At 40.4% G+C, this 14,270-nt stretch overlaps 1 protein-coding gene across 3 annotated transcripts in view; it reads left to right on the forward strand.

The window, feature by feature from the left end:
* The window catches only part of COL4A6 (collagen type IV alpha 6 chain), a 244,931-nt gene that overhangs the window by 82,016 nt on the left and 148,645 nt on the right, over positions 1-14,270 (forward strand). For all 3 annotated transcript variants that reach the window (XM_019521549.1, XM_019521550.1, XM_019521552.1), the window contains exon 3: positions 4,566-4,649. In XM_019521549.1, the coding sequence (XP_019377094.1) occupies positions 4,566-4,649 (84 nt within the window). The remainder of the gene's footprint in view (positions 1-4,565; positions 4,650-14,270) is intronic.

Genomic DNA, 14,270 nt, shown 5'->3' on the forward strand with positions numbered 1-14,270 from the left:
GTTTGACCCCAGTACTCTTTCCTGCCATGGCAGGGGGTTGGACTCGATTTCTGCTCAGGTCCCTTCTGACCGTACAAACTATGAAACTATTATACTATGAAATCTAAATATTACGTTTAAATTAAATTGAAATATATTATAGATTTCATAGATTAAGGGTCGGAAGGGACCTAGTAGATCTTCTAGCCCGACCCCCCGCCAGGGCGGGAGAACAAAAAAACCCCAAAAAAAGAAACGGGACTCAAATGAGTCCAGCCAGGTAGGCATCCAGCCTCTTCTTAAAGACCCCCAGGGTAGGGGCCAGCACCACTTCCCTTGGAAGTTGGTTCCAGCTCCTAGCCGCCCTAACTGTGAAGTAGTTTTTGCGGATGTCCAATCTATACCTCCTCTCCATCAACTTGTGCCCATTGCTCCTTGTTATGCCAGCAGGCGCTAGGGGAAACAGCGTCTCCCCCAAACCCTTCTGGTCCCCCCTAGTGAGTCTATAGACGGTCACCAGGTCCCCCCTGGTATGTATATGCAATATGAATTGTAATTAATATCATAATTTATTATTAGCATTCTACAGAAAGTTTAGTAATACTAAATGATGCTAATCTTGATAGAAACCATTCATGTTAGTTGTTAAACATTAGCATGCAGTATCCACGCGTAGTTGCTGGCATCCTCTATCTCTCCAGTATCAGCACATGTCCATACACTGAGATCACTTGCTCTGCGTCCACTTGGAATGGGAAGGCAGCTTTTTACCAAGTTGTAGGGATATGGAAACCAATCAGAAACACTCCCAAAACGGTTACAGTCAATGGCATCTGGCACTCTGACAAAGTCCATGTAAGCAAAATGTTCCTTGTCATTCATGCTCTTTCTGTCCTCTGCAGGTTGATTATTTTATTTTATTTTATTTATTTATTTATTTTTTTCCCAGTAGCTGAGGGTCAAAACTTAGAAAAGGCACCTGATTGGGGTAAAAAAATCCAACAGCCCTAAAGGAGGCAAACAGTTGTTTAACCATGGTGGTAGTGACTAATCCAACCTATAGTACTGATTCAGTTTCACAGCTCTTACCTGGCATAGCTCTTGCTTTCTCTGCTGTTTTTCATGTTGATGGTTTGAAAGTTTTTGAGATGCCATGTCTTTGACCCAGCTTATCAAATCCATCAGCTTCTTGGCAGGCTTTGATCCACCAAAGCACACAACTTTCAAATCACATTAGAAGCTCTGTGAACTAGATTGCATTTTCAGCCACAAACTTAACTTGATCTCCAGTGTTGCCCTGTCTTAAGAGATCATGTAGTTTAAACATGCACTGTGCACTGGGTGTGATTTCTTTTTTTCAAGCTCTGTGAACACACATTGCTGGTAGTACTTCATATTCTTTGCATGGCAACAAACCGTGTTAAACCACAAATTCCACCTTGTAAGCACTGGCTCTGCTGCCAGTGACAGTCACATGTAGATCCCCCACTTTAATTGGCAGTGTATCAAAGCTTATGGCCAGGACAATGTTTGAATGCTTTTTTTTTTTTTTTTAAGGAGGAAACCAGGCTATCTAGGTCGGGAAAATGTATGCCCGAGATGTCACTTACTAAAGAAAGGATGTGTGCTTTGCAGGTGACATGATTTGCATTGGACATCATTCCATGGAGCACATCAGAGAGAGCTTTGCACATGTACATTGCATTATCAGGCAGAATTTAAGAAGCATTTCTAAGCTGTAGTTTACAACAGCCTGCACTACAGCTTGTGCCATGGTAGAAAACTTGACAGACATGAGATGAACTGTCTCTATTTGAAAAACAGTCAGGTTGCAGTCTGTCCAGCTCCCAGGTACAAATAAAATGTGCCGAACATGGTTATCTTGGGCATCTGTTGCTGCATCTGCTACAATCAAAAGTGATTCAGATTCTGCCAATGCAGACTTTGTAAACTGAACATGGGATGCAATTAGTCCTGGTAGATAAGCTTGGCAAAGCTTGTTTGCACATGGGAAACTGCCAGCATTGGCATGTGTTTTGTTAAGTAGTCCTTTGATTTAGGGTTATCAATTTTCTCCAGAGAAATGTTACATCCACGAGTGCAAATATAGCTCTCTCTTCTTGTCCAACTGCTTTCAGTGGTTCTTTTAAAGATCAAGGACAATAGTCTCTTGTTTCTTGCTCTGACCTTCAACCTCTGCACCAGCCTTTCACTTTATATGTAATTCAGATGTATTTCTTTAAATGCTGATCAATGCTATTTTTCTTTGACACATTGCACAGTCTTGTTGCACTATGAACAAAAGGATGTACCACCATTTGTATGCAAGGTACCTACAGGGAACTGCCTTACACAATCCTGAGCTGAAATGTATTCAGCTTTCTTGGATTTATTTTCACTCATCACCTTCAGGCTGTAGCACTGCATCTTCTTAAAAGATGGCGTCAAAGCCCTTTCACTTTCCTGACTGGCATCTTCACTGAGTGTGTCACTAGCTCAGCCTCTTAGTAGCACTCTCGCAAGCCACGTGCTCTCTGGCTGCAGGGATTGCTGCACTTTCTTTTGTATTCCAGAACGCTTGTATTTTGTTTCAGGCAACTCTGTGCAAAATCACTGGCAACACCATTTTTCATGGTGATTGCAGAAACTGTAGTTTTTCATGATTTCTGTGAAAATAGCAAAACCACAATTTAAGTAATCCCTAGTCATGGGATATTTCTGGCACATGGCAGGGTAATTTCCCCACAGTGAGTGCTTCAGAGTTCTGTTGGAGGAACTCAAAAGAGAATAACAGAAGTTAATAGTCATTTACATTAGCAGGAGACCAACCCTGTGATAAATCAAGACTTTTCTTCTATAACTTACTCCTGGGGGAGAAATTTAAATTTGAAATGTTGAGAGGGGCTTCAGGAAGAGAAGGCTTGTACAAGGGAGAGTTGGGACAAGGGCAAAACCAGCAAAGTAATCAAGGGTAAAATGGATCAGTACCTGGTCACCCATTTGTCTTGTTCTTCCATGGTCTTGCATAGTGCATGCCTGGATACTCAAGGCTGTTGCTGTCAGATTGGTTTTGTTGTGGGTGTAAGGTCCGGGAATAGCTGTTTGCACTGAAATACCTTGCTCGGGGTGTTAGGGGGATGTTCCCCTGTATACTTGTCTTGCAGAAACTACCATGATCCAATCATAAAGTCAAGTAATGACCTTGCTTGTCATTACAAATACCTTAGCAACTTTGCAGCTGTACTCTTGTTAATTCTGGGGTTAGGTTCCCATGTGCCCACTCAAGCCTTATTCATCTGACCTGGGTCAGGATTGCTGCTGTACTGGCTGCCTTATAATTTGTTGTCGTGTCTAATAGCTTCAATTTGTTCTCTGCATTGGAGGTTCAAGTAGATGTTATTTCCAACCATATTCAGTCAATAGAAACATGGTACAGAGCTCTGAACCTCACAGGATTTGGTCCTAGCAGCCCAAACATCTAAAACGTCCTTGTTTTGTAACTTAGAATTACATGAGTCCAAACATGATTACTGTGCAGGAAAAGGCTAAGTTTCCCTGTTGAGCAAGAAAACCTGGTTAATTAGATATTAAAGATGTAGAGTGATCATTTATTAATAGATACACTGAGGGAGAAACCAACCTGCTAAATTAGCCTGGTTCTTTATGAACATCAACATCTTATTAGAAGAACATGGTTTTTTCCTCCAAAAGTTGCGTCAAGTAGAAAATGCATTAAAGCACCTTCCTGTTGGTCTTGATGCAGGGACCAACCCATTCTAAAACTGTTGTAATGCAAGAGAGGTACTATAAAGGGGAGTTTCAAAGATACAGGGAGTAGCCCAACTGTGTAGCCTTTCATTTGTTCACTTGTTGCACTGCGTACATCAATAAAGATGGAAGCTTTGCATTCTTGGGAATAGGGGGAAATTTATAGATAATATGGGCATTAATACACGTTTTCATCCCACGACGCGCTGGAGATCCGCTGCTTTGGAGCAGACTTGATTAATCGCACATGAGCTGATGCAAACTGAACTTTCCTGTTGTTCCTTTTAACCATGATATCTACTCTGTATTCAGTGATGTTTATGTAGCTTTCAATTAAAATTGCCAGCCTGTTTGGTTTAGTTGTAGTGCAAAGGGAACTAGCTGCAAATTAAGAGCCAAAAAGGTTAGAACTGGAGCTAAAGTTTCTCCACATCTTGGGGGATGTGGATGTGGGAGATAGTCACTAGAGTTGAACTTGACCCAAAAAGTGACCGTAACCTACTAGGGTGGTGATTATCCATTATTCCCGTCACTCATTGGACCTTGAAGGTATTCGGCACTCTATGGGATAGAACTGTCTCATCAAACTCGTTCCACTCATGGTTTCTTTTATTGATATACTTGATATTTCTGAAAATGAGCCAGTTGTTAAGTTACAAGTTAAACTGTTTCATTTCAAATGGATTCATGACTCACTTTGAGCAAGCTTATTGAAATGAAATTAAATGAATCTTTTCTGAAATGCAGTATTTTAATAGGATACTTAAGGTCTTGCAAGTGTTTGGTTACTTATTTTTACCCCTTTTTTCTTTTATCAGGGTGGAAAGAAACCCTATCACGGGCCGTGTGGGGGCCGAGATTGCAGTGCGGGCTGCAGATGCTTTCCAGAGAAAGGTGCTCGTGTAAGTTGGCTGTTTTGCTAGCTAAAGAAAAACAGTCCTGGTGTCTCTTATCTTGCTTTTTCTGGGGGAAAAAAAAAGAACTAATGTTAAATATGCTTAAGATTCAGTCTAATGACTTCATGAGACGGGAGAAGTGATAAAGTTCAGCTGCATCCAACCCGTCTATGGCCAAGTTTTCAAAAACCATTTAGAAGGTTTATATTTGCTAGCTGTGCAAGAAGACATTAATGGAACTGGCTGATCTACCATGACATCTGAGTGCTATGCAGAATGTCAAACAGGCTTTATGTACATAAAACAAGATAGGTGATTGAAGTTTTAATTAATTGCGGTGGTGCTGGTTTCCATACAGACCTTTCCTGTCTCAGCTGTAAATGGTTCTATATGGTTGTCAATAAATGACTTTTGGCATGTTTTTGGGGTGGAGGAAATTCTGAATGTGTAGGAGGTTATGAAAATTTACTGTAGTCAGTCTGTCTCATGTTTGCCGAAACCCAATCCCAAAGCAAAGTAATTTGTACTGATTTTTGTCTTAGCTAAGGTTGTACCTGAGAGACTGTCGTGCTTGTATCTTGTTTTAGTTGGTTATTTCCTATCTTAAGATATAAAGCAGCTGCTGCTCTGACTTTTCCTTTGGTTATGTTAATTTTGCCCTAATCTTAATTGCCTAAGATAGCTTTGCATATATTAAAATGACATGGTATGATAAAAGGAGGGGTGTCAGAGTATTTGTTTTTTGAACACCTATGGAATTCAGCTGGAAGGTAGCCAGTGCTACTTCAAGGCACAGTGAGATCTGCCTCACTTCATGGTTAATGGAAATAAAGCAATTGATTTTGCTGAAAGCACATGTCTTTCTCCTGCATGTACTACCACATGACAGGAGTTTGCTACGTCATCTGGAAAAAAGTCAATTGTGGTGGCTGACTGGAATTTTCATTTGCCTGTCAGAATTTTTATGAACGTTGTTTCATAACCAAATGTGTATATACTTACATAATGGATTACATACTCGGCACTAACCGTAATTTCTATCTGATATCTGTCATAGTTGTTTCATAGTTGGTAGGGTCAGAAGGGACCTGAGCAGATCACCAAGTCCAACCCCTTGCCATGGGCAGGAAGGATGCTGGGGTCAAATGACACTGGCTAGGTGATTATCTAGCTTCCTTTTGAAGACCCCCAAGGTAGGAGCGAGCACCACTTCCCTTGGAAGTTGGTTCCAGATCCTAGCCGCCCTGACTGTGAAGTAGTGCCTCCTGATGTCTAGCCTGAACCTAGATAATTCCCATTATCTGTATTCATAACGGGAATATAGAATCCCCAATCTGAAAAAACTTTGACCTGTTTGCAGGGGAGGTGTAAAGCATCCTGGGATGCTGGGGACTGAGGGTTAAATTGAATCTGGAGGGGATCTCAGACAGAAGTTCAGTAAACCAGTAACACCTAAATCAGTTAAGTCTGATACTACATCCATCCAGGTTTATCTTAAACCAGTTTCAGCCGTTTTGAAAGAGGTTTATGTGCACTGAACTTCTGTTGTGTTACAAATTTGAATCAGTTTCTGATTACTTGTACTGGTTTAGGTGTTGTTTCTGTTGCTAGCCTAAATGTTTCTGAATTCTTCTATGTTTAACTGTTACTGCCAGTGCTGTGGTCAGCACCTTTGTAACATAGATGCAGCATTTAGCTCCAGCATCTCTCCCTGTACTGCATCTCATTATAAAACCGATGTAAAAAGAAACAATTAAGTGTCTGGAAAGCTCATTGAAGATCACCAACTGGATGAAAGGCACTTGAGATGGATAAACAACTATTAAAACACATCTCTTCTTGTGCAGCCTGTGGTGAAGAAGAAATAAAATGCAACTGTATGAAATGAGTGATTTCCCCTGCACTTGTTGCTTGTGATGCTATATAATAAAAGCAGGTGTAAACCTTGTTAATCTCGGTTTCGTTCTGAAGCATATCTTCTGAAACAGCTGACTGTAGCTCACCCCCCTACAATGCAGGCAAGCAAGTGCCCAATGTGAAACACAGTGCTTGGGAATACAGAGGATGTAGACTTTAAAACAGATCAAGGCAGCTGGAATTTAAAAACAGAATAAATATATATACAAAGAGAAAAATGGGTCTTTTTATGCAATGACTCGATCTTGCAAAATGCTTAGCATTCCTTCAAGGTATGTATTAAGGTGCTTCTCTTCTGTGAAAGGCAGGGGGATCTGAGCATGTGCAGCACCTTGTTTTTTATCTGATCCTTACTGACACCCCCAGGTCGTTCCTTGAACAGAGTGTTCCCAGAAATGCTCCAAGCCTTGGGCAGTGTTGAACATCATCCTCTGTCTCTTTTCATTCCCAGGGTTTGGTTTGATTGTTTGCACTGGCCGTGGCATTGTTGACCTTGCAGTTCAAGCTCTTGGTATGTCTTTTGTTGAGATGTCACAAAGGCTTTCGGCCGTTTTTATTGCAGACCTGAGAACTCATTTGGCTTTTTAACTTTGCTTCTTATGTGACCTAAACTTTGAGAAGTTTTCAGTGCTGTAGATGGAAAAGGACCCGGTCCTCTCACTGAGATCTGTGCATGGAGGGAGATTCTGCACAGGAAACCCCCCTCCCATACAGAAGGGCTGGAGAACAGCCTCCCATAGTGTTGTTTCTCCCAACCTCCCAATTTGCAAGTACTTCAAGACCCAGGACTCCAGTAAGGTGGGATTAAGACATGGTCAAGGGTGTCTGGAGTGCTAGCCTGTACCCCACAGTATCTTGGAGAAGATCATACAACCTGGGATGATTTCACTGGCCCCTGAGCTCACTGCTGAGGAACTGGCTGATGAAGGGTTTTGCTTGCATTGCTGCTGTTGATGTACAGTACCTTTTTTTGACAGATGAAGTGCATGTCTGACTGACATCTTTAGCTGGACCCTTGAAACAGAGGAAGCAAAGAAGGAAAAGAGAATGTATTACTCCCCAACCAGCTAATGGCCTAATGGAAAGAATACACGAGATACTTCATGCAGCTCCAACTTGGTGCATTGCTGATCAGATCAGCAGTGCACCAAGATCAGCACTGCTGATCTCATCTGTCTGTGCTTTTTTTATTTATATTTCTGTGTAGGTAGAAGAATATGTTTAAGAAATACCCAAGTTCCATTTGCTTCTGTTAAGAATCAGGCTCTTACCTGCCACTTCTCACAGTGGGTCTTAAGTTCCAAAGCCACTGTGACAGTGCTGAGAACTTTAATTATGTATTTTCCTTTGTCCTTTTAGAGGTACTGCTTTCTTAAAATTTAGAGGAGAAGATGCACAGACAGCAGCTATTTTTGCTTTCTTTATATCTTTTGTACCTTTTAAGGGAGCAACTCTGGAGCTGGGAGTTCCAATATATTCAAACTAGATCTTCCATGCTCAGAAATGAATCCAGATATTTAAGAAAAACCTCTGGTGCAGTGTGCACGTGAGCTCTTCTAGTAGCAAGTGTCAGATGTCACAATAATGTGAAAACACCTCTCCCTATGGTTTGCACTAGCTCTGGTCAGTTCATTGTGATGGACTTCCTTCTGTATATTGCTCATTGAGGTTTAATTAAGACCCAGTTATGTCATACCTAGAGAATAAACACTTGGTTGTGGGAGAGCCTTTCACCTCAATTAATAAGTCAAATCTACCTGTGTTTAGATAATGACTGAGGATGAAATCCTGGTTCCATTGAAGTTAACTGCAAAATTCCTTGGTGGGTGGGGAGGCACAGTTTCACTCTGAAAAGTGATGTTTGCTGAATGCGTAGTGACTGGAGCCAAGTTGTTAATTCATAGTGGACAGTTTAGTGAGTAATGCAAAATTAGTTAAAATCAAAACACATCAGCTAAGTCCTGGTTAAAAAATAAATAAATTTCTTTCTTTGGGTTTCATCCTAAGCCTTTTAATGTGAAAATAACCCCACTGGTCAGTATCTGTTTCACTTTGCTGCTTAATCTCCAGAGGCTTTGAGAGCCCCAAGTTGGAGCCTGGCTCTTTAGATAAAGTTGTAGGGATTCAGGCTTCTAGCTCTGAAGGTCCCTGATTTCCAGTCTTGTTAGCTATGAAGGCAGTTATCAAATAAATGCAAGGACAGTCTGTTTAAAAGGAGACCTGCTGTGCTCAATACTTATACAAATTGTGCTCTTTCGTTTGCATACAATCCAGTATTAATGCAGTTTGAACGTAGTTGCTGTACCTACATGCACAATTAATCATACTTTGCACACATTTAGGTAATCAGTTCCTCTTGTATTTTTGTATGTGTTTCCTTTAAAATTCTTTCAGAATATCAGTTAATGAAGCAAAGCCAATGCATGTGAAAATATATTGCAAAAGGAAAAAATATGGAAATCCTGATGCCTTAAGATAAAAATAACTTAATTCTGTAGACTGGAAAAAGTAATATATGAAACAAGAGTATCAAGAAAACATGCCTTTTTTAATTAAGAGATTTAAAGAGATCAAATTTTAATGAGTTTTTCATATTAAAAATAATGAAATGCCAATAGTTTTAATGTTCTCAGTTTGATAGGTGATTGCTCAGATAATATTTTAGCTGTAGTACTAAAGAACACCATGAGGAAATATACCATGTTAAAATAATTTTCACTCCTATTTTTCAGTACTTGACGTAGAGCTTTTGGGCAGGATTAGCCCCTGAGCTTTTGAAAAGTTCATTCCATATCAATGACTTTATTGCCAAGAGCTATATCCTTGCAGTAGAAATGGAAAGATTTTTCATAATTATATTGTTTCAAGCCTGGAAGCATTAAATAGTAGAAGGCCCATACCATTTTATCTCTACAGCTGATTTTGCATCCAGTTATGATTGTACTGGCTTGCTTGGTTTTATAGCCTGTCTTGTAATTTTTAACACTTGTAAAGATAAACTAGCAGCAGCACTGTTCACTGTACATATCCGATCTCTTGGTGCCTGCTCACTTATTGTGGACGTTATAACAATAATTGAACTTGCTTTAAGTATTGCTGGACATGTTTTTGTGGTTTCCAGCTCAGATTGGTCCTGTGTTCTTTTCTTCTTTATTTCTGGCACACTGCACCAGAGGTTTTTCTTAAATATCTGGATTCATTTCTGAGCATGGAAAAGTCAGGCTTTTCTTAAAAAGAAAAAAAAAGAACCTGAAATCATTCATAAGAACCCCTGTATTTAATAGAGAAACTGTATCTCATGCAGTTATTTATGTTTTTCCAATTATTGGAAGAGCTAAATTTCAATTCCTAGTGTTACCAGTTACCTTTGAGTTTTTTCCCGTGACTTGTATTGAAGTCAATAAATGTTTCTGTTGCAAATCATGTGCTCTCTAAAGCTCTTCTGCCTGATTAAATGCAAGCCCATTAAGATAAGATGAAGTCATTTATCTAACTACATTGTCAGTTACAAAACCATTAATGCTAGAAGGACTCTTCAGATTCAAATAGACTTTGCTAGCAACTGCCACTCGGAGGTATTTTAAATTCCAAGAGCGGTTGCTAAACTTAAAATAACCATGGTAAATATAGGTCGATTACTGAGTTTTTCATGGAATTGCTGTAAACCAAGCCAGGTGGAAGATGTAGATAAATCTCTTAAGGAGACTGTTTGTAGTGTAACTGGACACTATATATTTTCAGAATGGTATAATCTAACTGATTGTATAGGATTAGTGTCATATTGGCAAAGCGACTTTGGATTCATCTTTTGATTTTGTGATAACATCCCCACCTTTGCTCAGGTCACAGGTAAGCATCCCTTGTGACAAATGGTTGATAGAGATCTTGGTGTGTTCTTTTTCTCTAAATAAATGATAAAATTTAAATGTTTAAAAATTGGACTACTTAAATGTACTAAGGTAGCACTGGTTTGCTGAATTTTGCTTTTGACAGCTAGATAACATTACTAAGGCTGGTTGGGAATTTTCTAATGAAACACTGCTCTGTTGGCAAATGCTAGTGCATATCAACCAAAATACTGTAGCAAGACGTTAGTTTTTGAACTTGCATCGAGCCATTGTTTCCATCTCTTTCCTGTCTCATTTCATACCAGCTTCCCTCACAGATTGCTTGAGACCCCAAGCTTCTTAAGTCTATGGAAAATGGCGATGGCTGTCTTCTCTGCTTTTTTTTCAGGCATGGAACATTTTCCCAGAATTATTTAATAAAACAGGCACTTTCTCCTTCAAGTTCCTTCCAGGAACCAGTTCTATAGATATACCTTCAGATATTGCCAGTTTATCACAACCTGAGTGGTTACCTGCGATCTCCAACGTTGCTTATGAATTTCATTAAATTTTCTTTATACAGAAAGGCCTCATACTTGAGCATTGTATGTTTTATCCAGCTCAAGTAACAATCTGTTACCTCGTCCACTTCTTTTCTCCCTCCCTCATTTTCTCCACCCTGCTTTTGTTATACCATCTGGTGATGAGTAGGGAGTGTGTGTCTGCATGGTAGCAGTCGTCATAATCATCTAGTTCATTCCCCTACAAAGTCAAGTATAATAGTTATAACAATTCTTTGAACTGTTTTGTTGTGTGGAGAAATGCTGATTTTAAAAATGTGTCACTTTCATCCTTAATAAATATGCACAACTGAGAAATATTATGAAGAAAAAAACCTGTTATTTTGATCAATTTCCCCCTCTGGGTAAGCATTAAAAAGTATTACACCATCATATTACTTGGTAAAGAGGATGATCTTCAAAGTTTAAAAAAAGTTGACCATCTGTTGTTAAACATGAGTTTGGCTATATTTTGAGTGAAAATGAGGTAATACAAGTCAAACTCTGTGCGCCAATTGCTTTTATTAACAATTGCCAAGGCTTAGTTTTTATTGTATCCAAAAATGTTAACTTCAGCCAAATGTGGCATTAAGTAATTATTGTACATTTCCTCTACACAACTCCTGACCCAATCTGAATAAAATACATTGAGGCCTGGCTCTTAACCACAGCTATAGTGTAAGTTATCTAAACCAAGGGTGGCTAGCCTGTGGCATGTGTGCCACAAGTGGTGGGTAGCTTGTGTGTGTGGCACACAGCAGACCAGGGAGGAAGCAGGCAGCGCAATGACAGATACGGCTGAGATGAGAACTCAGAACAGCAGATTAGGCAGGGGAAGGGGATCAGAGTGGCACTTAGCAAGGGTGTGGGCTTAACTTGTGGCACGCCTGCCAAAAAGGTTGGCCCTCACTGACCTAAATAAAACTCACAGATTGCAGTTTGTATCATCTAATATGCGGTAGATATCAAGACACAACTGAACACACGCACATAATTTGTCATCAGCTCAATACAACAGTCATGCATTATCATTACTTCTCATCTAATTGACTTTCAGGTGTGATGACAATGACCAAATACTTTTTAAGCACGTTTTGCAAATTGACAAATAATGTGAGCCCTGTTTTATGCCACAGGAGGGTAAATTTACACTATTAAACATTGCATTAGGAAATTGTTTAAACACAATACAAAAGGGTATCATCTGTGCTTGTGCTGTCAGCATGGTTGGGGCAACAAATGTATAAACTAAAACCATTTTGAAAGTGGTCTGTTAGTGCTGCACATCTTGCAGTGCTGTGGGAACCGTAAGGGAGGAGAGGTATTTCATAAAGTTAGATTTTGAAGTCGCCCAGAGCACTAGTTCCCAAACTGTGCTGCACAGGGCACTTCCAGGAGGTCTGCAGAGTTGCAGTGATGAAGTATCTATCAGTCTTTAATCTCTGCACTTCATGCTAAGTGTAGCTCAGTCCAGCCATCTCTTTGGTTTCCAAAGGTTGTATCTTTCCTTAGATTAATGATTCTCAACCAGAATATGGCACTTTGGGGTGCTGTGAGATCCTTCAAAGGGTCCTGTGAAGTATGAGAAGATAAGCAGATGAACACAGGCAGGTCTGTCCCTGCCTTCCCATTCCCCTGCCCCCACTGCAGGGAGGTAAGCACTATAATAAGTAAGTTAACTTATTAAAAAAAGATGTCAATTCACAAAAATTATAGAGGGATGCCTCAACCAGTGAGAGAGGCCTTGAATCTAAAAGGTTGAAAACTACTGCTTTACATTCATCCTTGCTCTCTGGCTTGGTCTGAAAGAAGGGTCAGTCTGTCCTGAACTGGGTCCTCCCAAACTGAGGCATGTTGTTTTCTGTATCCAGGTAGACTGGAACAGAGAACCAGACCAATTATTTTAGGCTGGGATCCATTCCCTAGCTAACTAACAGGGAAGAAATTTCCAGAGATAAAGAAAGGCAAGAGACTTGGCAGTGCCGAACTATAAGAAGAGTTACACATGGGAACAAACTACCAAGGAGATTGTAGCATCCTCTTCAATTAGACAAACGTGCCAGGTTTTCTGTTGAGTATACTTAACCCTGACACAAGGCAGGGAGTTAGACTAGATGACCTTTTGAAGTCCACTCCGGTCTTATGCTTATATAATTTCTTTTAACATTCTTGGACTTATTGTTATGAGTTGGCCAATATTTTATCCAGTCTGGTTCAGGAGTTTTCCAGACTTATAGGTGACTTCAGGATCCAAAAAAAAAAAAGGATGGATCTTCTGGAGTATGTATGGAATCTGCTGTTTGCCATGACAGTCATTGGCTTTTTCTGGTTGATATGCTAAATACATACATGGGAGCATCTTATTCTAAAATTAGCAATACTGGGTGTTGGAGAGAATTATTTCTTTGTCAAGGGCTGACTCTGGTTTGTAGTAAGAACTCACTTTAACTCCTGTCAGGAAAAACTGGCTCTGGGTCATTGGCTTGTATGTGATATCATCAACTGACACACACAGTCTACGCTCCAGTCACTGTTGCAAATTAGCTGAATATGAATGAGGCAACTGTTTTCCCAGTATCCAGGGCAAGCTGGTTGGAAACAGAAATCAGCATGCAGTTAGGATGGGAGAAGCATCTGTAGTTTGAGGATGATTCCTTACTGTAAAGAATAGAATGACCCTATCCCTCATCAAAGAATGGTAGAGTTTTCTAGGAGTGTGGGTGGATCCCAGATTTACTGAAGGGGGTACAGCATACTGCTCCTCAGACCATGGGTGTATGGGGGCAAGGTGTGGCTGGAGCCCTCTGGGTTGGTGGGGACACCAGGGAGCTGGGCATGGAGCAGGCACATGAGGAAAGGACCACATCCCACTGACACTGTTGCCACTGTTGCTGGCTGACCAAGGAGCAGGGCAGATCTGCTCCTGTCTGGCTACTGCTGGGAGCTCTGAGAATTGGCAGCCGATCATGCTGGGTCTGGCACCCTGCACAGCCACAGCTGGAGTGGGGAAGTAGTGACTCTGAGATTCCCCCTGTACCTAGATCAGCTGAGAACAGTAATAGTGGGAGGGAGGTGTATCTGCGATGAATGCTGCACCCATCTGGGGGTACTTTCAGATCCCAAGCGCATTGGGAGCCAAAAGTGAATAATTACACCCTCACTTTCAACTATATTAAATGTCTGCAAAGTTGCCTGAATGTATTAATATATCTGATAAGTATTGGAAGCTGTTTTTGTTTTCTTTTTAAGATGGGGTGGACTATTGCCAAAACTAATAAGCAAAAAGCAATGAAGTTTTAAATGTTGCCTGGGTCTAATCCATT

Source organism: Gavialis gangeticus, unplaced genomic scaffold (genome assembly GCF_001723915.1).
Source record: "Gavialis gangeticus isolate Ggan-Ray unplaced genomic scaffold, GavGan_comp1, whole genome shotgun sequence".
Lineage (NCBI taxonomy): Eukaryota > Metazoa > Chordata > Crocodylia > Gavialidae > Gavialis > Gavialis gangeticus.